Source organism: Bubalus kerabau, chromosome 1 (genome assembly GCF_029407905.1).
Source record: "Bubalus kerabau isolate K-KA32 ecotype Philippines breed swamp buffalo chromosome 1, PCC_UOA_SB_1v2, whole genome shotgun sequence".
Lineage (NCBI taxonomy): Eukaryota > Metazoa > Chordata > Mammalia > Artiodactyla > Bovidae > Bubalus > Bubalus kerabau.
Window position 1 is genome coordinate 116,109,459 of NC_073624.1, and position 22,642 is coordinate 116,132,100.

The 22,642-nt window shown below is 42.2% G+C and overlaps 2 protein-coding genes across 14 annotated transcripts in view; one reads left to right on the plus strand and one right to left on the minus strand.

Moving 5' to 3' along the window:
• ZDHHC17 (zinc finger DHHC-type palmitoyltransferase 17) overlaps nt 1-6,937 on the minus strand; it is a 99,479-nt gene extending 92,542 nt beyond the window's left edge. For 2 of the 7 annotated variants that reach the window (XM_055587316.1, XM_055587335.1), the window contains exon 1: nt 6,751-6,936. In XM_055587316.1, the coding sequence (XP_055443291.1) occupies nt 6,751-6,843 (93 nt within the window). In that variant the 5' untranslated portion in view covers nt 6,844-6,936. Of the gene's footprint in view, nt 1-6,750 lie in introns of all 7 variants that reach the window. The other 5 variants (XM_055587361.1, XM_055587353.1, XM_055587344.1 and 2 more) reach the window with 4 other exon arrangements.
• Nucleotides 6,842-22,642, plus strand: part of LOC129656632 (uncharacterized) — a 165,175-nt gene continuing 149,374 nt past the window's right edge. For all 7 annotated transcript variants that reach the window (XR_008716456.1, XR_008716451.1, XR_008716445.1 and 4 more), the window contains exons 1-2: nt 6,842-7,373; nt 7,919-8,014. Coding sequence is in view for 2 of the 7 variants with exons in the window: in XM_055587376.1 (XP_055443351.1) it covers nt 6,842-7,373; nt 7,919-8,014 (628 nt within the window). In the remaining 5 variants the exon portion in view is untranslated. The remainder of the gene's footprint in view (nt 7,374-7,918; nt 8,015-22,642) is intronic.

Sequence of the window (22,642 nt, forward strand, 5' to 3'; positions counted from 1 at the left end):
CATTCATTCATCCATTCATTTATTTTAACGAGAATGAGAATAGTTCTGGTCACTGATTTTGTTCATCCTTCATTAAATCTTTCATAAATTAATAGATATTCATAATTAGAAAGTTGTTCTAAAAAACTGAACGAGGGTACAGTAACTTCTCAAACATTTGTTATTATTTCTCAGTTGACTGTTCCTAGTATAAAACAACTGAGAAAAAAACATAAGTTATCTGACATATATACAAAAAAACCCTTCAGGTATACTCAGCCCTACTGTTTCCATCTCCTCAACAATAATTGTCGATAATCAGAAAAATGAGCCTAAGACACTATAATATTCTGATTTATCAAAGAAAGATTCTATCATATTTAATATGTATTAACCCTAAAAAGTCAAAGTAATTCATTTGGCAAATCTTCAACAACTGAGACAAAAACAAAAAATATTTTGTTAACTCTCTATACTTTAGGAAATTAAGTTTTTCATAATATCTCACAGAAAGCTCAAGTTCCACTCCACTTTCAAATTAGCTGCCTATAGCTCTATTTTAGGAGAAGGCAATGTCACCCCACTCCAGTACTCTTGCCTGGAAACTCCATGGACAGAGGAGCCTGGTAGACTGCAGTCCATGGGGTCGCGGAGAGTCGGACACGACTGAGCGACTTCACTTTCACTTTTCACTTTCATGCATTGGAGAAGGCAATGGCAACCCACTCCAGTGTTCTTGCCTGGAGAATCCCAGGGACGGCGGAGCCTGGTGGGCTGCTGTCTATGGGGTCGCACAGAGTCAGACACGACTGAAGCAACTTAGCAGCAGCAGCTCTATTTTAAGGAGAATTTAACAGAAGGTATCATCCTACAAATGTAGAATTATTGCACTGGGTGAGAATTTTACCTGCATATTTTGTAAATACAATACTGCCTTCAATCAATTTTTTAAAGTCCACAGTTTAAATTATTTGATATTTTATTCTTAAATTACCTATCTGTAACAGAATCTAATTATAAAATAATATTAGAAATAGATGATGCTTTGAAAGAGAATTTCACATAACCTTGATATTGAACTCACATCTTTAAGGATTACGTGCCTGTTGGGAGTTCTTTTAAAGGCACACTACATCAAGACACCTTAACAGACTAACCAATCCTAAGACACCCTTAAAGATACTCTCTAGAGGAAAGGAGGTCCACAATGCATTTAAAATTTTAACAAAATACACACTCACAGGTGCACCTTCATCTATCCAGAGGGACCTGAAGGCCGCCAATTCATCTTTTGTTATTTTATGACTTACTCTGTGGCCTATCAAAGCATGAAGACCATACTCAGCTTTTCAATAAACACTCTTAGATCAAAGCACACATCTTTAAGAAAATTGTTGTTGTTTAGTTACTAAGTCATGTCCAGCTCTTTTGTGACCCCATGGACTATAGCCCACCATGCTCCTCTGTCCATGGGATTTCCCAGCAAGAATACTGGAGTGGGTTGCCATTTCCTTTTACAGGGGATCTTCCCAACCTAGGGATTGAAGCCCCTGTCTCCTGCTTGGCAGACCGATTCTTTACCATTGAGCCACCTGGGAAGCCCTTGGTGTTGGTTTAGTTGCTAAGTCGTGTCCAACTCTTTTTGAGCCCACGGACTGTAGCCTGCCAGGCTCCTCTGCCCATGGGATTATCTAGGCAAGAATATTGGAATGGGTTGCCATTTCCTTCTCCAGGGGATCTTCCCAACCCAAGGATCAAACCCGGGACCCCTGTATTGCAGGCAGATTCTTTACCAACTGAGCTATGAGAGAATGGGAAGCCCTTAAGAAAATTACATAGTGCAAAGAAACGTTTATAATAAAAAGCTGCCTGCCCATCCTCTCTTCAATTCCCAGACAACCAATTTTCTTTATCTTAGCTACTTAGTCAGTTGTCTCAATATCTAATATATGAATACTACTCTGGCCTGAGATATTACTAACTTATCACAACATTAACAGCTAACATGCATTGTGTTACCAAGTGCCAGACACAGAACTTTATATACGTTTTCTCATTTAATCTTCATAGCAGCTTCATGATGTAGGGGCTATCATGTCCCCATTTTAGTCTGGGAAACTGGAACACAGTACTCTGGAACTTGCCCAGAGTCACATGGGTAGCAAGTGGAAAACTAGGATTTGAACTGAAGCACTTACAACCTATACACTCCTATATTTACCTACTGAACAGTCTACTCTTAATAAAAATTTTTGGGATAAGTCTCACAAATTAAATAAAAACAGTGATCAAAACAGTAAGATGGCACTTCTCACAATCAAATGTAATTTTTTTGTTCTACAGATCAGTAATTTTCAATTTTGGCTTTGCCACAGTCTATGAGGTCACTGATCAGTTGCATTTTCATTTTATGTATATTGACCAGTGGTTACTATGCTTAAGGTATAGTATTTTTAAATCTAAATTACAAGGATATGGCCTATAGCTGAATTTTTGCTGAATAAAAAAAGGGATCAGATCCTAAAGACTGACAGAAAGACCTGTTTTGAAGGGAAATAATGTGCCAGTAACCCATTAGAAAAAGAAAACCAATTTTCAGTACTTCAGTTTAATACTCTAAACAAAGAAAAAACGAGACATGAATATACACAAATGTAATGTGAAGCAAGAAAAGTCAGCATTAAAAACAACGAGACACTAGAGAAAAGGCAGTAACAGAAGTTTTGAAATTGAGAAAGAAAACAAAAGGAAGCAATCAAGAGATGAAAGTTCTACGTAATCTAGGCAATCGAGTTCAAAGCTCTAAGTCAGCTCTTGCTGAAACAGAGAGCCCTTATGATAATGCTCTGCCTGAAGGGAGTATCATGGCCTCATCATATGAGAGAGCAGGGATGGCTTACTGATGTATTAGCAAGTGAAATGGAAGGCTGGTGACAACAGCAAGTCAGCTGGATCTAGAGACCAACATACGGTATCCATCTCTCCGCTTAAGTTAACCAGTCTAGATATCGGGAATCCAAACTTACTAACTGGCTATACTTTCCCTTTCAGCAGTTAGTTAGTTTCGGCTATCTTCCCAACTAGGTCATTAACTTCTGGACAGCAGAAGCTATTTATTACATTTTCACCCATAAAACCTAGCACAGTGCTATGCATCTCGCAGAGAGATGATCAAGCCTATCAACCTTGAAAAATCACAACATGCATCAGAACATTAAAGTCTGACGAAATCTGAAGACAGCATCTAGTCCAGCCTCTTTATCTTAAAAGCAAAGAAACAAAATATAATTTAAATGTCTACTAGCCTAAAGTAGAAGAGCTGGGATTAGCACCCTAATCCCCTAATAATCAGTTTATCTTTTTCCAAATAGCCTCTAATTTTTTCCATTAAAATAAAAGTCTATCTCATCAGAAAACAAAAGTCAACAGCATCAGTACTCACTTTACGTCCGGGCCCAAGGCCCTTTAGATTTGGTTGGCAGTCTATGTGCCTAGATCTGCAATGACTGCTTTATAAACGTCATTCTACTTAACACTCACAAGGACTCTAAGAGGTAGGTACTATGAACCTAATTTCACAAAAGCATAAAATGTAATTTGACCATGACAACAGTAAGAGGCAGAATCTAGATTTTCCATTTGTCACTAGTCCTGGCTTTTAACCAGTATCCTATACTGTTTCACATTGACTTTATCACGAATATCCCAAAGGCTCAAGATAAACAAATAATTAAATGACTTACTAAATGAATGGATTATTTAATTAACTGAAAAGTAAGGTTCTCTCACAGCAAATACTTCTAAAAAGGAGGGTTCATTGTTCATCTAGTTACATAATCCCCTAAGAAAGGTTTTAACAGTGAGCAGTCTGCATATTAACAGATTTAAGGAATGGATACTGTCTTTACCTCACAAATGATCTATTCAACAAATAGTGAGAAACAATTTTTGTGACACAGTGCTAAATTTGAACATAAAAAGTAAAATAAACTTGTTCCTGCAAGATCCTATTCCATTAAATTAAAACCCAAACAAGTTTCTAAACCATTTATCAAAATCAAAATAAACATATAACACCACTCTCCTTCTGGTTGGAGAAAGGAGAAACATTATCTGAGCACCTACAATGTGACAGTTCTTAAAGCTCAACAAAGCTCAACAAAGCCTGATCCCTTAAGGCCAAATGAACTAGGCAGCATTTCCATTTTCTGATGAACAAATTGAGGCTTTAAGAAGTTAAGAACCTGTCTCAGGTCACTTGGCTCATTACTACAAATCCAGAATTGGAACCCAAGTTTGTCTAGCCAAAAGTCTGTGCTAGGCAAGTTAAAGGTACTATTATCCTATTTGCTCACCAAAGCAAATAAAGGTTTGCTCAGTTTCTTTCCAAGGAAGAATGAAGACACTGCTTACTTTACCAACAAAAAAGGACACACTCTCACTTAATCCTTATTATAGCTTATTAAAATTATTACTTCATCCCATTATTAAAAATCATGAACCTAAAACTTAGAGAAGTAGCTTGCCCAAGAACACACGCAGAATTATCCCAGGTCTATTGCTTAGTCCTTAAGTCACATCCAACTCTTTATAACCCCATGAAATGCAGCATGCCAAGCTTCCCTGTCCTTCACTATCTCCCGTAGTTTGCTCAGACTCATGTCCACTGAGTGGGTGATGCCATTCAACCACCTCATCCTCTGTCGCCCCCTTCTTCTTTTGCCTTCAATCTTTCCCATCATCAGGGTCTTTTCCAATGTGTCGGTTCTTCGCATCCCAGGTGTGAATGCAAAACTAACCACAGGAAAAATGCAGAAGGACCATAGCTCTGGTATTAACAGTTAGGAGCTTAAGACTCAAAATACCTAAACTAAGCGAACCCCGTGTTTGCCAAGTAAAAAGGAATGGTAACTGTCATGTATTTCAACTTTCACTGATGAGGAAGTTGATTTTCTAGTTAAGAGTCTATTAAATGGTAACCTGAAGCCTGGTCTCTGAATTTCAAGCCTATAGGCCATTCCATTACACCAAGCAATCTCTGGATTTGTCGCCTGTTGAAATTAATTATTCCTAAAGTACCAAACAATGAACTACTTCACAAAGCAAAAGTTTACGAAGAGAGAAGAGTTATGTTAAAATACACAGAATCAGTATTTATGTATTTAAAAATACATTCACAGGAATAGGTGATTAGAAATATTCCTTAGCAACATTTTCAGCACATCTTCTGAAAACTTTGTCTATTTCTTGATATAGTTTTAGGGCCTGAAGCGTGAACTAAAAGAGAGATGTCTCCAATGCCAATTCTGAGGATTTTTTTTACCATTTGGTCAAAAAAGAACGTTTAGTTTTATAGTACAGCACTGTTTGTTAGAAATCCAGAGTAGCCTTTTCACTGAGTGGCCCAGATATACGCCTAAGGAACTGTCCCACTGTTTTTGATAAGTCAAAGTGACAAATGAGAAGGTGATGAGTATTAGTATATAACATGGGTAAGTGCTTGTATTTATATTTTACTAAGTAATATAAGCATGCTATGGGCTTCCCTCCTGGCTCAGTGATAAAGAATCCACCTGCCAATGCAGGAGAGGTGGGTCGGATCTCTGGGTAGGGGAAGATCCCCTGGAGAACGGAATGGCAACCCACTCCAGTATTCTTGCCTGAAGAATCCCATGATCAGAGGAGCCTGGCGGCCTACAGTACAAGGGGTTGCAAAAAAGTTTGATCCGGACTTAACCGCTAAACAATAAACAGCGTATAATCTCAACTGCAGAAATAAACAGAATCATTCTAATGCATGATAACCAGTTAGAGACTTCCATGTTTGTTCAGCTTACCACAACACAGAGATTGTCTTCATCCCTTAAGCTCATAAAAATTATACGAGTTTTTCAGGAAGCTTTGCCGCTGCCCTCCGCACATCACTGTGGCTCATTTAAAACCGGAATGCATCAAGAATCGCTTCCAGGCCTGAATGAGCACTACCTCAGTTATAAACTAAGACGTAAACACGTACAGAATGCTACTGATCCTGGAGCGGAGCACTGTTTACTTACAGGGAAGATACTCATGTGATGGGAAAACGTGTTGCACTATCTTCTTCTGGCTCCTGCCCCCCGAAAAAACAAGATACTTTGACAAGCTACTGTGAGCGTGGATCTATTCCCAAAAGTTTCGACCTCTCTTTTTAATCGTTTAAGGATAAACGCTAAAATACGGACATCCAACACAAGGTGCCCCGAGGTGCTGCCTATGGCATAACAGGAAGGACATCACTTTGGCCAAGAAACTGTGTGTGTACCCTACACACCTCCAGAGAGCCAAATGGGAAGAACAGACACGGTCGTTCACTCCGGTGAAGGGAAACTGAAGAAATCAAAACCAAACGCGCTTCCTTCTCTCCCCACCCCCGCGGGGAGGCTTGAGCAGAACTAGGAGCTCAAGCTGCGGTTCCAAACCAGTACCAGGCCCCCGTCTCCACCGGACCGGCAAGCAGAGCAGCGACAAAGGAGACCCGTCAACATCTCCACCTCTGGCCTCCAGGCACAGCCAGGGACGGCGTCCCAGAGCACGCCCCGGCCGGGCCCGCCCCGCTATCTCCTCCCCCGTTATCCGCTCACAGCCCGCTCGGGCCTGGATCTGCCTGCCCGCCTTCCCCAACTTCGGCACGCTCCACTACCCCACACACGCAGGCCACCGCCCAGCCGCGCGTCCGGGGGCGAAGGGCCGGGGGACCGTGGGCCGAGGACTGCGCTCGGAGCCATTCCTCACCTCTGGATGGAGAAGGGGTACGCAGCCCGCTTCGCTCTCGTACTCATCCGGGCCGTCCGCCATCTTGGTGTTAAATCCCTCCTCCCGCTGCATGCCGGGAGAAAGCGTTTCACCCTCGCGGGGCTCGGACGAGGCGGAGGGCGAGCGCGAGGGCGAGCGCGAGCCCCGCCGGAGGCGACGCGGTCGCCGCCTCCTCCTCCCCTTCCCCCCGTGCCGCCCCCTCTGCCCCCGCCCCCTGGAGCGCGCGGGTCCCTGCGCGCGTGCGCGCGTGTCGGGCCGGCCCGCGCGAGAGCGCGCTCTGCTGCACTGCGCCGGGCCCGGCGGGCCTGAGGCTCTGGGCGTGGGCGCCGCCGCGCGGGGGCGGGGGCGGGCCCTGGCCTCCAGCAGCTGTGCGCCTCTGGCTGCCGGGGGGATTCGGCCGCCCCGCAAGCCGGTAACCCGGTCCTTCACGTGGGAAACCTTGAGGCGGCGCAGCCACGAGGGCAGGGGTCCGGAGCCGCGCAGCCGGGACTCGGGGGCCCTGGCAGTCGGGATAGCCCACGCCAGCAAATCCCGCTGTCCCGATCCGAGACCCCCGGGACCCGTCCTCAGCGACCTGGGGTGCAGCCATCACCCCGCTCCAGGTACTAGCTCTGGGACGCTCAGGCTTGAATCCAGATGTGCATCGCTCCTGGAAAAAGAAAGACGCACCCCTTCCTCCGCCCTCAAAAAGATCGTCCCGCAGGGGTGCCTCCGGGGGGGGGGGGGACACCCCGGAAAACACGGATAAAGCTTGGGATTTCTTCCTGAAGAAGCCTTTTTAAAATGATCCCAAACTGCCCTCACCGGTCTTGAATTACGAATAACCACATTTAAAATGAACGCCCTCAAAACCCGCACGTCCCCATCTGCTACATTTTAATGTAATCCAGGAATTCAGAACTGAAGTTATTTAAACTGAATTCGCTGAAATGCGAACCGGAGAAAATGACTAAAGGCATTTTTAAACGGATATTAGGGCTCCATGGTGGGTAGCGGGGATTGGGTTTTAGAAATGTGCTGATGGCACTATTATAGAAAGTATTTATTTATTAGCTATTAAAAATCGAAAATCTAAACTGCTCAGAGAACGATTAGAAAGAAGCATTATTTCGTAGGGATCCTGATACTAACCTGTTTTGTGTTAAAGCCAAATCAGGAAGAAGCCTGCAATCCGACAGTATCAGATTTATTTGTAATCAGGAGGGAGGGCACTCCAGAGGAAGCTTGGATACCGCTCAGAAAGGTAGGAGAAAGCATCTTCTGTGAGGTTTAGGTTCCCGCCAGAGGAGGTCTGTAAGGTCTGGGTGAGCGGGGATCGTTTCTGGATTGGACGCTGTTTCTGAGGCGGGATTTGGGAAAGAGGGGTAACCGGGGATTGGATGCTGTCAGTGGGAGAGGGCGGCTCAGTAATTGGGTAGTCTAGTAATAAAAGAAAAAAGCAAAGTGTGTCTGGGCATCATTGGCAAGAGAAAAGTATCTCTCAGAGCCGGGTAAATATGGCATTTTACAGACGCTGCATGGTTGGGGGTAAAAATAGTATCTCTGTTAACTTTGTGGCAGGTTTTATCAGTGCCTGTTCTCCCTGCACAGTTGCTTTTTCTCATTTTGGTCTGAGCTGATTTTCATTGTTTTGGTCCTGGCCCAAACCAAGAATTTTGGTTCTGACTCCTACACCTATTATGCAGAGTTAAAGAGAATTAGGGTTCTGCTTTTGGGGCTCCAGACTGCTTTCAGACACATTTTAACATGGACAGAAATAATTCTTGCTACAACAATTCAGTTTTCATCTTGTCCCATTTAGTGTAGATAAGATCGAATTAGAGAACTAAAGGGAGTATGTGGAATTTGACATGTGTTTAACTTGGGGATGAGGTGCAGTTACTGACCAGAGTCCTTGGACCCTTTAATCAATAGAAATTGATAAGAGGCCAGGCCTCAGGCAAAGCTTTATTGGGACCCACATCAGGAGGAAGTGAATTCAAGTAACAAGTGCCCTTGCTTGCTCTCCCAGGAGGTCAGGCTGGTTTCTTAAATGTAATAAGTGTTGGGCTGATTGGTGGGATGGGCTGGGGGACAGGGGATTTAGGTGGTCTGCTCACCCCCTTGGTGGTACTGTGTATAGGGATGATACGAAATACTCTGCTCCCCACACCACCAAAATGGCAGTTGGCTTATGGCCTGTTTGTGTCTTATTTTTGACAATTGCCCTAGCTGCACGTGTAGTTAATTTTAGTCCCTTATGGTTTCTCTGTATTCTGCTGCTCGAGGAGACTTTTGTCCAGGTACAAATGCAAGCAGTCTGAGAGAGAGTCCCAGGTCCCAGTTAGCTCAGTGCTCTGATTCACTCTGCTGGACCCCTGCCAGGTTTCCTGTTCAGGAGGATATTAAAAGAGAAAACTTATATGAGGGCTTCCCTGGTGGCTCAGATGGTAAAAAATCTGCCTGCAACACAGGAGGTGTGAGTTTGATCCCTGGATCTGGGAGATCCCTTGGAGAAGGAAATGACAATCCGCTCTAGTATTCTTGCCTGGGGAATTCCATGGTCAGAGGAGCCTGGTGGGCTACAGTCCATGGGGTCCCAAAGCATCGGACGCAACTGAACAACTCTCACACACACACACACAAGGACTTTCACTAGGACAGTCTGGATGTATGGTAACTTACAGGCCTAGACTGTGACCGGGCTGCTTTCATAATGTGCCATGGCAGCGCTGTCCCTGACCTCTTCCCCAAGCTCCTCTCCCACCACTGCTCTGATGTATCCTGCTTAGTTTACGTCCCCTATGGTATCAGATCAGGCTTCCAGGGTGGCTCAGCAGTAAATAATCCACCTGCAATGCAGGAGCTGCAGGAGATGCAGGTTCAATCCCTGGGTAGCAAAGATCCTCTGAGGAGGGCATGGCAACCCACTCCAATATTCTTGCCTGGAGAATTCCATGGACAGAGGAGCCTGACGGGCTCCAGTCCATAGATAGGGTCACCAAAGAGTCAGACACAGCTAAAGAAACTTAGCACACATGCATGCACGCTTGCAAGGTATTAGATCAGCAACCAGGGGCTCCTCTCTCATTGACTTACTTATATCTAAGAATCAAACTGAGAGTTGGAAATTGAACTAAAGTTGGTTCAGCTAATTTATATTATTTAGGAAACGTTCTTCTATCCAGATTTCCCAGGCCAGTCAGACCACCTGGGTTTGAATCCTGTTCCTGTCGTCTTTACTGTCTTCCCTACATATCTGAGTCCAGTTTCATTTCTACTCCTAGTTTCTGTTTGAGGACAGAGTATTTCTTCTTCTGTTTACTTTTCCTTTCCTTGAGGAAATGGTGGTGGAGACAAAAGCCCTGTTGAGGCAAGATACAGCCGGTGTGAGAAAACCTGGGTTATGTTATCTTTGCTGAAAGTTTATTCAAGCTCATATCTCTTATCTCTTTCCCATAAGGAAATGCCCTGAGACTTCAGACTGTCTCCCCATCTTAAAGCCCTGGAACTTTCACTTTCATTGTAAACCTCAGCTCCATGGTTCACTTTCTCTACCTCACCAGACTTTCTTGCAGCTATTTCTAGTAATGTACAAGTCACAAAATGAAACACGAAACCAAACTAGGTTGGTTTCTCTGCCAATTAGTGTGAATCTCAGATATTTGCTATCTTTATCAATGTAGCTTGAGTTAGGTAGGTGGGTGAAAGGGCACAGTTAAGAAGTAACCTCATTCATTCTTCTCTGCTTTGTTTCAGAATATTATGCTCCTTTGTGTCCCTGTCTTTTTTTTTTATTTCTCTCTCTCTTTTTAACTTTAGGATATGTCACTTTCATTTTTTGACTGCTAAATTGGTGAATTTTCTAGACCTTTTTTTTTTTTTTAAAACAGGTATTAAGGGAGAAAATCTGTAGTGCAGTTTTAACTGACCATCTGGACATTTCAAAAATCCCCCACAGCTGAAAGTTTTCCTCCATCCTCACTCAGCTTTTGATCTGCTAATATAATCAGGTACTAGAGCAGGGGTCCCCAGTCTCTAATCTAATGCCTGATGATCTGAAGTGGAGCTGATACAGTAATAGAAGTAAAGGGCACAATAAATGTCATGTGTTTGAATCATCCCCCCGACCCTGGTTGGTGGAAAAAGTGTCTTCCACGAAACTGGACCCTGGCACCAAAAAGATTGGGAACCGCTGTTCTGGAGACTGTTCTCAGATTTCTGAACCTGAGAGTTCCCTGACACCTCCACCCCTCAGTGGTGAGTTTGGGTTCTTTCTACAATTGGTTACCTCATTCATTGCAAGACTTTTTTCCTAATTTCATCCCCTGAGATTGATCTCAAATTCAACTTTTGGGATACTTGCCATTAGTCAATTATGAGAAGACAGTGGGAACTACAGATTTCCAAACATACATACACACAATTTTGCATAAATATTAGAGAGTTCAGGACTTTCTCAGCATAGTCCATGGAGCCCAGGTTGGAAAAAAAAGAAAAATCCTGATTGTGATAAATGATGACTCTAGTTCTTGACTAATAACTTTAACCTTTAAAGGACTTTGAGAAATCATCTAGTTTATCCTAGGTTAAAATAAAATTAAAATAATTCTCAGTAAGTATATGGGCTTCCTTGGCAGCTCAGCAGTAGAGAATCTGCCTGCCAATGCAGGAGACACAGGTTCCATTCCTGAGCTGGGAAGATCCGCAACAGTAGGAAATGTTAACCAGCTGTTGACTTTTTTTGTGATTACACATACAGATCAAGTAACACCCTACTGGATGCTCATTTAACTTGCTTTGAGGCTCACTATGGTCTATTATGGAGAAGGCAATGGCACCCCCCTCCAGTACTCTTGCCTGGAAAATCCCATGGACGGAGGAGCCTGGTAGGCTGCAGTCCATGGGATCGCTAAGAGTCAGACACGACTTAGCAACTTCACTTTCACTTTTCACTTTCCTGCATTAGAGAAGGAAATGGCAACCCACTCCAGTGTTCTTGCCTGGAGAATCCCAGGGATGGCGGAGCCTGGTGGGCTGCCATCTATGGGGTCTCACAGAGTCGGACACGACTGCAGTGACTTAGCAGCAGCAGCAGCAGGGTCTATTAGTCATTATTACTGAGCTCTGTGGATGAAGATATTCTGGTTGTCATTCTGGCCTTGCAGCCCATTATCACAATTATGTCCACTTTCCTTCTGTAGGTTAAGTGCTACCATCTGGCCTCCACTGTTTTGGATTCCTATCAATCCAAATAATGTTAAGGAACCCAGTCCCATAGCAGCATCTCTTCTCTGTCACCTGTAATGGATAACTGCCACTGGGCTTCTTGGAGATGTCAATGGTACCCTCACCAGTGACTTTCTTACCGCCTTGGAGATGGGTGCACCCACCAGGCTCTTACAGAGAACACAGTCAGATGGTGTGTTCTTAGGTATAATATTATAAATTTTTCTTACATTCTAACCTCTCTGAGCCTTCGGACACCTTCCTCAAGGCAGTCAAGGCACTTCTAGAGTCTATGCTTCATTTCCTATAGGTCTTCACCCTATCCAAGGTCTAAGGAGCCATCCTAGCAATATATTAGACTTAGCTCATGTGTCCTGCCACGTCATGAAACGTCCTGCCACGTCCAGATGGTTTTCAATGTCAGTGAGTTCTCTTCTGACCTTCTTTGCCTTCCCTGGTCTGGCACTTTCAGGATTCACTCCTCCATTCCTTCAGGTAAATAAATATTAACCAGGTCTTACAGTTCTTTGTTTCTGTGTCCGTTGCTTCATACAGGTTTACTGTAGGGTCTCCAGAAAAGGGAGGCTATTCTTAAGCAAAGCAGAGGAAGCTACTTGTACCAACACAGATTTCACAAGACATTTTGACAATTTCTCAGGCTTGTTCACCTAAATGCTACTGTTGGAAGTCTCAGGATTCTGCTTTTTCCCCTTCTAGGACCCTGCCTTTAGCATAGAAGACTTGTCAAGACAGTATATTCAGTCTTCTGTGTAGCTCTGTGACCTTCCAACTCAGTCCTGGATCTGATTATCAGCACAGTTTGTTTTGTGGATACAAAAAATAAGCATCCCTTTAAGTACTGCTTTGGAGGCTTTCTGATTTTCCTAGCCTGCCTGGAGTTAAGTGCTGGTAACATGAGTCTATCGTTTCTTTAAGTCTTCATGCCCTGCCATGCATGTGTGCTCATGTAGCCCGCTGGGCTCCTCTGTCCATGGAATTTTCCAGGCAAGAATACTAGAGCTGGTTGCCATTTCCTTCTCCAGGGGACCTTCCCAACCCAGGGATCAAACCCATGACTTGAGTCTCTTGCACTGGCAGGCAGATTCTTTACCACTGTGCCGCCTGGGAAGAAAGTCTTCCTGAGTCCTTAACAAAAATAAGTCAATCTACAGGTCTTATAACTGCCATTGTCTTCACACTGTTCAAGGGCCATCTTTAGTTCATAAGCAAGTGCTTGACTTTCTACCTGTGATTTTGCACATGGTACCGTATATATGTCAGTGCCACTCTCTCAGTGCGTCCAACCCTCCCCTTCCCCCACCCCACCCCCCAGCCTCCATGTCTTTCTGTTGTGTACGAGCATAGGTTTTGAGCTGGTCGTCACTCTGGGTACCTGGAGCTTTGTCCTGATGAGAGCCTTTGGAGAGCTGTGTAAATTGTCCCTCAGAATTGTCAGCAGTGTCTGACATGGGGGAGTTGATGGTTGATTCTCTGGCTCTACCGTTCAGTGTCAACTCCTTCCACTTCCCAGTCTGTACCTGTGCTAAAACAGCTGGCTGGGCTTCTGTAGGCATCCCAGGTGGCGGCAGCACAGAATTCCTACTGCAGTAGCAAGAGATGTCCCAAGCACTTGGCACAGACCATGGCCAACCATAGTTGGCTCCAGCAGAAATGGCTGGAGCAAAATGGTAAGCCAAGAAAATATGAAGAATGAACAAATGTCTACACACATGTACGTCTGACTTACTGTGATGATCAGACTATACCAGAACTATTTCTCTGTGTGCTGTCACAAATCCTACATGCTAACCAAGCACTTTAAAAATACGACATGGGATAAATGGTATTATGTGTCTCCTGAAATGATGCACTGAGAAGAAGCCAATGTCACTTCCGTGATATTCCTACCAAAAGTCATATCCTGAATCTAATCGTGAAGCAGAAACATCTGACAAACCCAAAGTGAGGGACATTCTACAATATATGGCCTGTACTCCTTAAAAATGTCACTGTCATGAAGGACAAAGGAAGAGTGGGGAATTAGTCTGAGGTAAATAAAAATTGAATGCAATATATGACCCAGAATCTTATGTTGCTAAAGCAGACAATGTATGTTGCTATTGGAACAACCGGCAAAATTTGAATACGATCTGTATAGTAGACAGTATTTTTGTATCAATCCACCTTCCTGATTTTAATCATTGCCTTATGATTATATGAAAGAATGTTCTTGTTTTTAGGAAATTTATGCTGAAGTATTGTATAATGGAACGTTATGACAAAGTCTCAAAGAGAAAATAATAAATGTTAATGTTTGAAGAATCTGGGTAAAGCATATATAGCAATTCTGTCGGAGAAGGCAATGGCACCCCACTCCAGGACTCTTGCCTGGAAAATCCCACGGACGGAGGAGCCTGGAAGGCTGCAGTCCATGGGGTCGCTGAGGGTCGGACACGACTGAGCGACTTCACTTTCACTTTTCACTTTCATGCATTGGAGAAGGAAATGGCAACCCACTCCAGTGTTCTTGCCTGGAGAATCCCAGGAACAGGGGAGCCTGGTGGGCTGCCGTCTGTGGGGTCACACAGAGTCATATACCACTGAAGCGACTTAGCAGCAGCAGCAGCAGCAATTCTATATTCAGTTACCACAGCAAAGATCTGAAATTATGTCAAAACAAAGAATTTTAATTTTAAACAAATGGATACTTATTTATTCACACATACATATGCTGCTGCTGCTGCTAAGTCGCTTCAGTCGTGTCTGACTCTGTGCGACCCCATAGATGGCAGCCCACCAGGCTCCCCATCCCTGGGATTCTCCAGGCAAGAACACTAGAGTGGGTTACCATTGCCTTCTCCGACGTATATGTATATATGTCTATAAATGTGCATATGTAATTAACTAATTAATTATCAAGCATCCAGAGCAATGCTTGCTGTCATGTAGTAGGTTTTCAGTAAATGTTTTATCAATAGAAATCATCAAAGGAGTGCTCTGAAACAAAGCAAGGGTGGGTTTCTATGTGACCCAGCATTTCCTTTCCCCATTGTGATAATTCCAGACACCATGCTTAGGATTCAAGCTGTTTCACCATAAGCTACCACATAATTTCCAAATGCAAACTGTACTTTTTTTTTTTTAAACTTTACAGTATTGTATTGGTTTTGCCATACATTGACATGAATCCGCCATTGGTGTACATGTGTTCCCCATCCTGAACCCCTCTCCCCATCCCATCCTTCTGGGTCGTCCCAGTGCACCAGCCGCGAGCACCCTGTCTTATGCATCGAACCTGGACTGGTGATTCGTTTCACATGTGATAATTTACATGTTTCAATGCCATTCTCCCACATCATCCCCCCCTTACTCTCTCCCACAGAGTCCAAAAGACTGTTCATACATCTGTGTCTCTTTTGCTGTCTCGCATACAAGATTATCATTACTATCTTTCTAAATTCCATATATATGTGTTAGTATACTGTATTAGTGTTTTTCATTCTGGCTTACTTCACTCTGTATAATAGGCTCCAGTTTCATCCACCTTATTAGAACTGATTCAAATGTATTCTTTTTAATGGCTGAGTAATATCACATTGTGTATATGTACCACAGTTTTCTTATCCATTTGTCTGCTGATGGACATCTAGGTTGCTTCCATGTCCTGGGTATTATAAAACAGTGCTGCGATGAACATTGGGGTACACGTGTCTCTTTCAATTCTGGTTTCCTCGGTTTGTATGCCCAGCAGTGGGATTGCTGGGTCATGTGGCAGTTCTATTTCCAGTTTTTTAAGGAATCTTCATACTGTTCTCCATAGTGGCTGTACTAGTTTGCATTCCCACCAACAGTGTAAGAGGATTCCCTTTTCTCCACACCCTCTCCAGCATTTATTGCTTGTAGACTTTTGGATAGCAGCCATTCTGACTGGCGTGAAATGGTACCTCATTGTGGTTTGGATTTGCATTTCTCTGATAATGAGTGATGTTGAGCATCTTTTCATGTGTTTGTTAGCCATCTGTATGTCTTCTTTGGAGAAATGTCTGTTTAGTTCTTTGGCCCACTTTTTGATTGGGTCATTTATTTTTCTGGAGTTGAGCTGCAGGAGTTGCTTGTATATTTTTGAGATTAATTCTTTGTCCATTGCTTCACTTGCTATTCTTTTCTCCCATTCTGAAGGCTGTCTTTTCACCTTGCTTATAGTTTCCTTTGTTGTGCACAAGCTTTTAATTTTAATTAGGTCCCATTTGTTTATTTTTGCTTTTATTTCCAGTACTCTGGGAGGTGGGTCATAGAGGATCCTGCCGTGGTTTATGTTGGAGAGTGTTTTGCCTATGTTTTCCTCTACGAGTTTTATAGTTTCTGGTCTTACGTTTTGATCTTTAATCCATTTTGAGTTTATTTTTGTGTATGGTGTTAGAAAGTGTTCTGGTTTCATGCTTTTACAAGTGGTTGACCAGTTTTCCCAGCACCACTTGTTAAAGAGATTGTCCTTTTTCCATTGTATATTCTTGCCTCCTTTGTCAAAGATAAGGTGTTCATAGGTGTGTGGATTTATCTCTGGGCTTTCTATTTTGTTCCATTGATCTATATTTCTGTCTTTGTGCCAGTACCGTACTGTCTTGATGACTGTGTCTTTGTAGTAGAGCCTGAAGTCAGGCAGGTTGATTCCTCCAGTTCCATTCTTCTTTCTCAAGGTTGCTTTGGCTATTTGAGGTTTTTTGTATTTCCATACAAATTGTGAAATTATTTGTTCTAGTTCTCTGAAAAATACCATTGGTAGCTTGATAGGGATTGCATTGAATCTATAGATTGCTTTGAGTAGTATACTCATTTTCACTATATTGATTCTTCTGATCCATGACCATGGTATATTTCTCCATCTATTAGTGTCCTCTTTGATTTCTTTCACCAGTGTTTTATAGTTTTCTATATATAGGTTGTTTCTTTAGGTAGATATATTCCTAAGTATTTTATTCTTTTCGTTGCAATGGTGAATGGAATTGTTTCCTTAATTTCTCTTCCTATTTTCTCATTGTTAGTGTATAGGAATGCAAAGGATTTCTGTGTGTTGCTTTTATATCCTGCAACTTTACTATATTCATTGGTTAGCTCTAGTAATTTTCTGGTGGAGTCTTTAGGGTTTCAAACTGTACTTTAAAAGTGTACCTTGACTTAACATTTAAGGAGAAAATTACACTGATTCTCTACAATCTTTTTTAGAGGACAGAAGCAGAAAGAATACTTCCTAACTCATTCTAGTGCTAATTCACTAGCATTACTCTAATATCAGGATAAGACAAAGATGTTATTAACACAAGAACAGAAGGATTCAGAGCAATTTCTCTCATGAATGCCAATGCCAAAATTCTAAACAAAATACTAGCAAATTGAATCCAACAATATATAAAAGGAAGTATGGCCTACAACCAAATTGGAATTATCCCAGCCACTCAGGTGATTCAATGGAAATCAGTTAACATAATCCATCACATCAAAAGGCTAAAAAAGAGAAATAAGATCATATGAATAAATGAGGAAGAGGCACTTGACAAAATCCAATACCCATTCATCATAAAAACTCTCAGTAAATTAGCAATAAAGGGAGAACTTCCTCAACTTGATTTTAAAAACTAAAAAAAAGTATGATTTAGCTAACATACTTAGTGGTGAGAAACTAGAAGCTTTCACACTAAAATCAGAAATAAGGGAAAGATATTCCCTCTTATTGCTCCTTTGCAACACTATTGGAGATACTTGCTAATTCCATACAACAAGAAAATGGACTAAAATGTGTACAGCCTGGGAAAGAAGAAATTAAACTGACTTTGTTTGCAGATGGCATGATTGTCAGAGATTTTACAAAAAGAAACCCCCTGGAGCTAATAACAGATTATAACAAGGTTGCAGGACACAAGATTAATACACATAAATCAGTTGCCTTCCTATCTACCTGCAGTGAAACAAGTAGAATTTAAAATTCAAAACACAATTCAGTTAACAAGCATGAAATAACTAGGCATAAACATAACAAATACGTGCAAGTCCTATGTTAGGAAAATGGCAACCCTCTGAAGAACAAAATTAAAGAACTAAATAAATGGAGAGAGATTTCATGCTCATAGGTAGGAAGACTCAATATTGTTTTTCCCAAATTGATATATAAATCCAATGCAATCCCAATCGAAATCCCAGCAAGTTATTTGCGTTGATGTTCAGTCGCTAAGTTGCATCCGACTCTTTGTCACCCCATGGACTGCAGCACTCCAGGCTTCCTTGCACTTTACTATCTCCCAGAGTTTGCTCAAACTCATGTTGTTGAGTCAGTGATGCCATCCAACCATCTTATCCTCTGTCACCCTCCTTTCCCCCGCCTTCACTCTTTCCCAGCATCAGGATCTTTGCCAATGAGTCGACTCATTGGATCAGGTGACAAAGTATTGGAGCTTCAGCTTCAGCATCAGTTATTTTGTGGATGTTGACAAAATGATTCTGAAGTATATATGGATAGACAAAAGATAAAATAGTCAATACAACATTGAAAGAAAAGTACAAAGGTCAAGAATGACACTACCCAATTTAAGACTAACTATAAAGCTATAGTAATCAAGACAATGTTATTGGTGAAAGGCTAGACAAGTAGATCAATGGAACAAAACAGAAAGCCCAGAAACAGAGCCAGAAGTATATAGTGGATTTATCTGACAAATGAGCCAAAGGCATTACGACAGAGCAAAAATACTGTTTTCAACAAATGGTACTGGAACAACTGGACATCTGCGTGCACAAAAATAATAGTGAATCTAGACATAGACCTTATCCTCTTCACAAAATTTAACTGAAAATGAATGACAGATCTAAATGGAAACTATAAAAACTTCTAGAAGATAGCACAGAGAAAACTTAGATGACCTTTCTTATGGTGATGACTTTTTAAATACACCACCAAACGATGATACATTAAAGAAATAATGGATAAACCAAACTTAATAAAATTTAAAAACTTCTGCTCTGTGAAAAGTAACGTCATAAACATGAGAATACCAGCATCAGACTAGGATAAAATATTTGCAAAAGACACATCTGTTAAAAGACTATTACCCAAATTAAACAAAGAACTCTTAAAATTCAACAAGAAAACAAATAACATGATTTAAAAATAGGCCACAGATCTGAATAGACACATTACCCAAGAAGATATACAGATGACAAATATACTTATGAAAAGCTGCTCCACATCATATGTCTTTGCTGCTGCTGCTGCTGCTAAGTCTCTTCAGTCGTGTCCGACTCTGTGCGACCCCATAGACGGCAGCCCACCAGGCTCTGCCGTCCCTGGGATTCTCCAGGCAAGAACACTGGAGTTGCCATTTCCTTCTCCAATGCATGAAAGTGAAAAGTGAAAGTGAAGTCGCTCAGTCATGTCCGATTCTAGCGACCCCATGGCCTGCAGCCCACCAGGCTCCTCCATCCATGGAATTGTCCAGGCAAGAGTACTGGAGTGGGGTGCCATTGCCTTCTCCGATGCATTACAGTACATCCAAACTATGAACTATCTGTATGACATGGACAGATTGTTAGGAAAAAGCTAAGTATAAGAGTGTGTGTGTACAGGCATAAGCTCATTTGTGGGAAACAACTGTACATGCTTAAACACCTGGAATGAAACATATCAAACAGTGTAACTTCCGGGAAGTGGGATTGGAGAAAAAGAATAGGATGATTTCTTTTTATTTCTCGACTTTTTCTATTTGCACAACAAGCATATATTACTTTTATAATAAAATATATATATATTTAAATTCGGTCACAATTTTTCATTACTGCACAATCCATAAAAGAATGGATTAAACTATGAAAATACAATTAAACTGTGCTATAAAATTAAACACTAATTAAACCATGCCTCTTTGCCACTGTCAGAGCAGGTGGTATTTTAGGATGATAATCAATTGAAGTATGAGAAGAAAGTAAATAAAAGTGTATGAAACTTAAATTTAAAGATTAGGCATTTTTTAATCTACATAGATGATTATATGTGTTTCATTGCTAAGTCGTGTCTTACTCTTTTGCCACCCTGTAGACTGTAGCCTCGGAGAAGGAAATGGCAACCCACTCCAGTGTTCTTGCCTTGAGAATCCCAGGGACAGGGGAGCCTGGTGGGCTGCCGTCTATGGGGTCTCACAGAGTCGGACACGACTGCAGTGACTTAGCAGCAGCAGCAGCAGACTGTAGCCCACCAAACTACTCTGTCCATGGGATTTCCCAGGCAATAATACTGGAATGGGTTGCCATTTCCTTCTCCAGGGGACTTTCCTGACCAGGGATTAAACTGATGTCTCCTACATTGGCAGGAGGATTCTCTACCACCAAGCCACCAGGAAAACCCAAACATTTAATAGTACTAATATAAATGCACTGCTGAATTCAATTTTATGAGAGCAACTTTACTGCATGGAATTATACTTTCAACAGCCAGCAGTGAAGTCACTGATGCCATTTATCTTCAAATTCACATGTCTTCCTATTGCCCTGCCATTGCTATCTCTGATAGGGCAGTAGAAATTCTTTTTCAAGATCAGTTCAATTCAGTTCAGTCACTCAATCATGTCCGACTCTTTGCCACCCCATGGACCGCAGCATGCCAGGCCTCTATGTCCATCACCAACTCCCGGAGTTCACCTAAATTCAGGTCCATTGAGTCGGTGATGCCATCCATCCACCTCATCCTCTGTCGTCCCCTTCTTCTCCCGCCTTCAATCTTTCCCAGCATCAGGGTCTTTTCAAATGAGTCAGCCCTTTGCATCAGGTGGCCAAAGTATTGGAGTTTCAGCTTAAACATCAGTCCTTCCAATGAACACCCACGACTGATCTCCTTTAGGATGGACTAGTTGGATCTCCTTGCTGTCCAAGGGACTCTCAAGAGTCTTCTCCAACACCACAGTTAAAAAGCATCAATTCTTTGGTGCTCAGACTTCTTCATAGTCCAACTCTCACATCCATACAGGGCTACTGGAAAAACCATAGCCCTGACTAGATGGACCTTTCTTGGCAAAGTAATGTCTCTGCTTTTGAATATGCTATCTAGGTTGGTCATAACTTTCCTTCCAAGCATCTTTTAATTTCATGGCTGCAATCACCATCTGCAGTGATTTTGGAGCCCCCAAAATAAAGTCAGCCACTGTTTCCTCTGTTTCCCCATCTATTTTCCATGAAGTGATGGGACTGGATGCCATGATCTTAGTTTTCTGAATGTTGAGCTTTAGGCCAACTTTTTTACTCTCCTCTTTCACTTTCATCAACAGGCTCTTTAGTTTTTCTTCGCTTTCTGCCATAAGGGTGGTGTCATCTGCATATCTGAGGTTCTTGATATTTCTCCCGGCAATCTTGATTCCAGCTTGTGCTTCATCCAGCCCAGTGTTTCTCATGATGTACTCTGCATAGAAGTTAAATAAGCAGAGTGACAATATACAGCCTTGACGTACTCCTCTTCCTATTTGGAACCAGTCTGTTGTTCCATGTCCAGTCTAACTGTTGCTTCTTGACCTGCATACAGGTTTCTCAAGAGGCAGGTCAGGTGGTCTGGTATTCCCATGTCTTTCAGAATTTTCCACAGTTTATTGTGATCCACACAGTCAAAGGCTTTGAGATAGTCAATAAAGCAGAAATAGATGTTTTTCTGTAACTCTCTTGCTATTCGACGATCCAGCAGATGTTGACAATTTAATCTCTGGTTTCTCTGCCTTTTCTAAAACCAGTATGAACACAAGATCAGCATTGCCGAATTCTCCCGACTTCCTATCCTTGCCCTAGAGAAAGCCAGGTTCTCTGGAATTATGGCCGGGGTTCTGGTGTTATGGTGTGTCTGTGGAGGAAGGCACTATGTTATAGCTGGGAACAGTTGTTCTTCCTTTGCTTTGTAAGCAGAGATATGAGAAGTGTTTGAGTTACTAGAATTTGCCTCTGACTAGAAGACTGAATTAAGTATCCCCATGACACCCCTTTATTGACTATTCCAAAGCCTTTGACTGTGTGGATCACAATAAACTGTGGGAAATTCTGAAAGACATGGGAATACAAGACCACCTGACCTGCCTCTTGAGAAACCTGTATGCAGGTCAGGAAGCAACAGTTAGACTGGACATGGAACAACAGACTGGTTCCAAATAGGGAAAGGAGTACGTCAAAGCTATATATTATCACCCTGCTTATTTAACTTCTATGCAGAGTACATCATGAGAAACGCTGGGCTGGATGAAGCACAAGCTGGAATCAAGATTGCTTGAAGAAGTATCAATAACCTCAGATATGCAGATGACACCTCCCTTGTGTCAGAAAGTGAAGAAGAACTAAAGAGCCTCTTGATGAAAGTGAAAGTGGAGAGTGGAAAAGTTGGCTTAAAGCTCAACATTCAGAAAATGAAGATCATGGCATCTGGTCCCATCACTTCATGGAAAATAGATGGGGAAACAGTGAAAACAGTGGCTGACTTTATTTTTGGGGGCTCCAAAATCACTGCAGATGGTGATTGCAGCCATGAAATTAAAAGATGCTTACTCTTTGGAAGGAAAGTTATGACCAACCTAGACAGCATATTCAAAAGCAGAGACATTACTTTGCCAACAAAGGTCTGTCTAGTCAAGGCTATGGTTTTTCCAGTAGT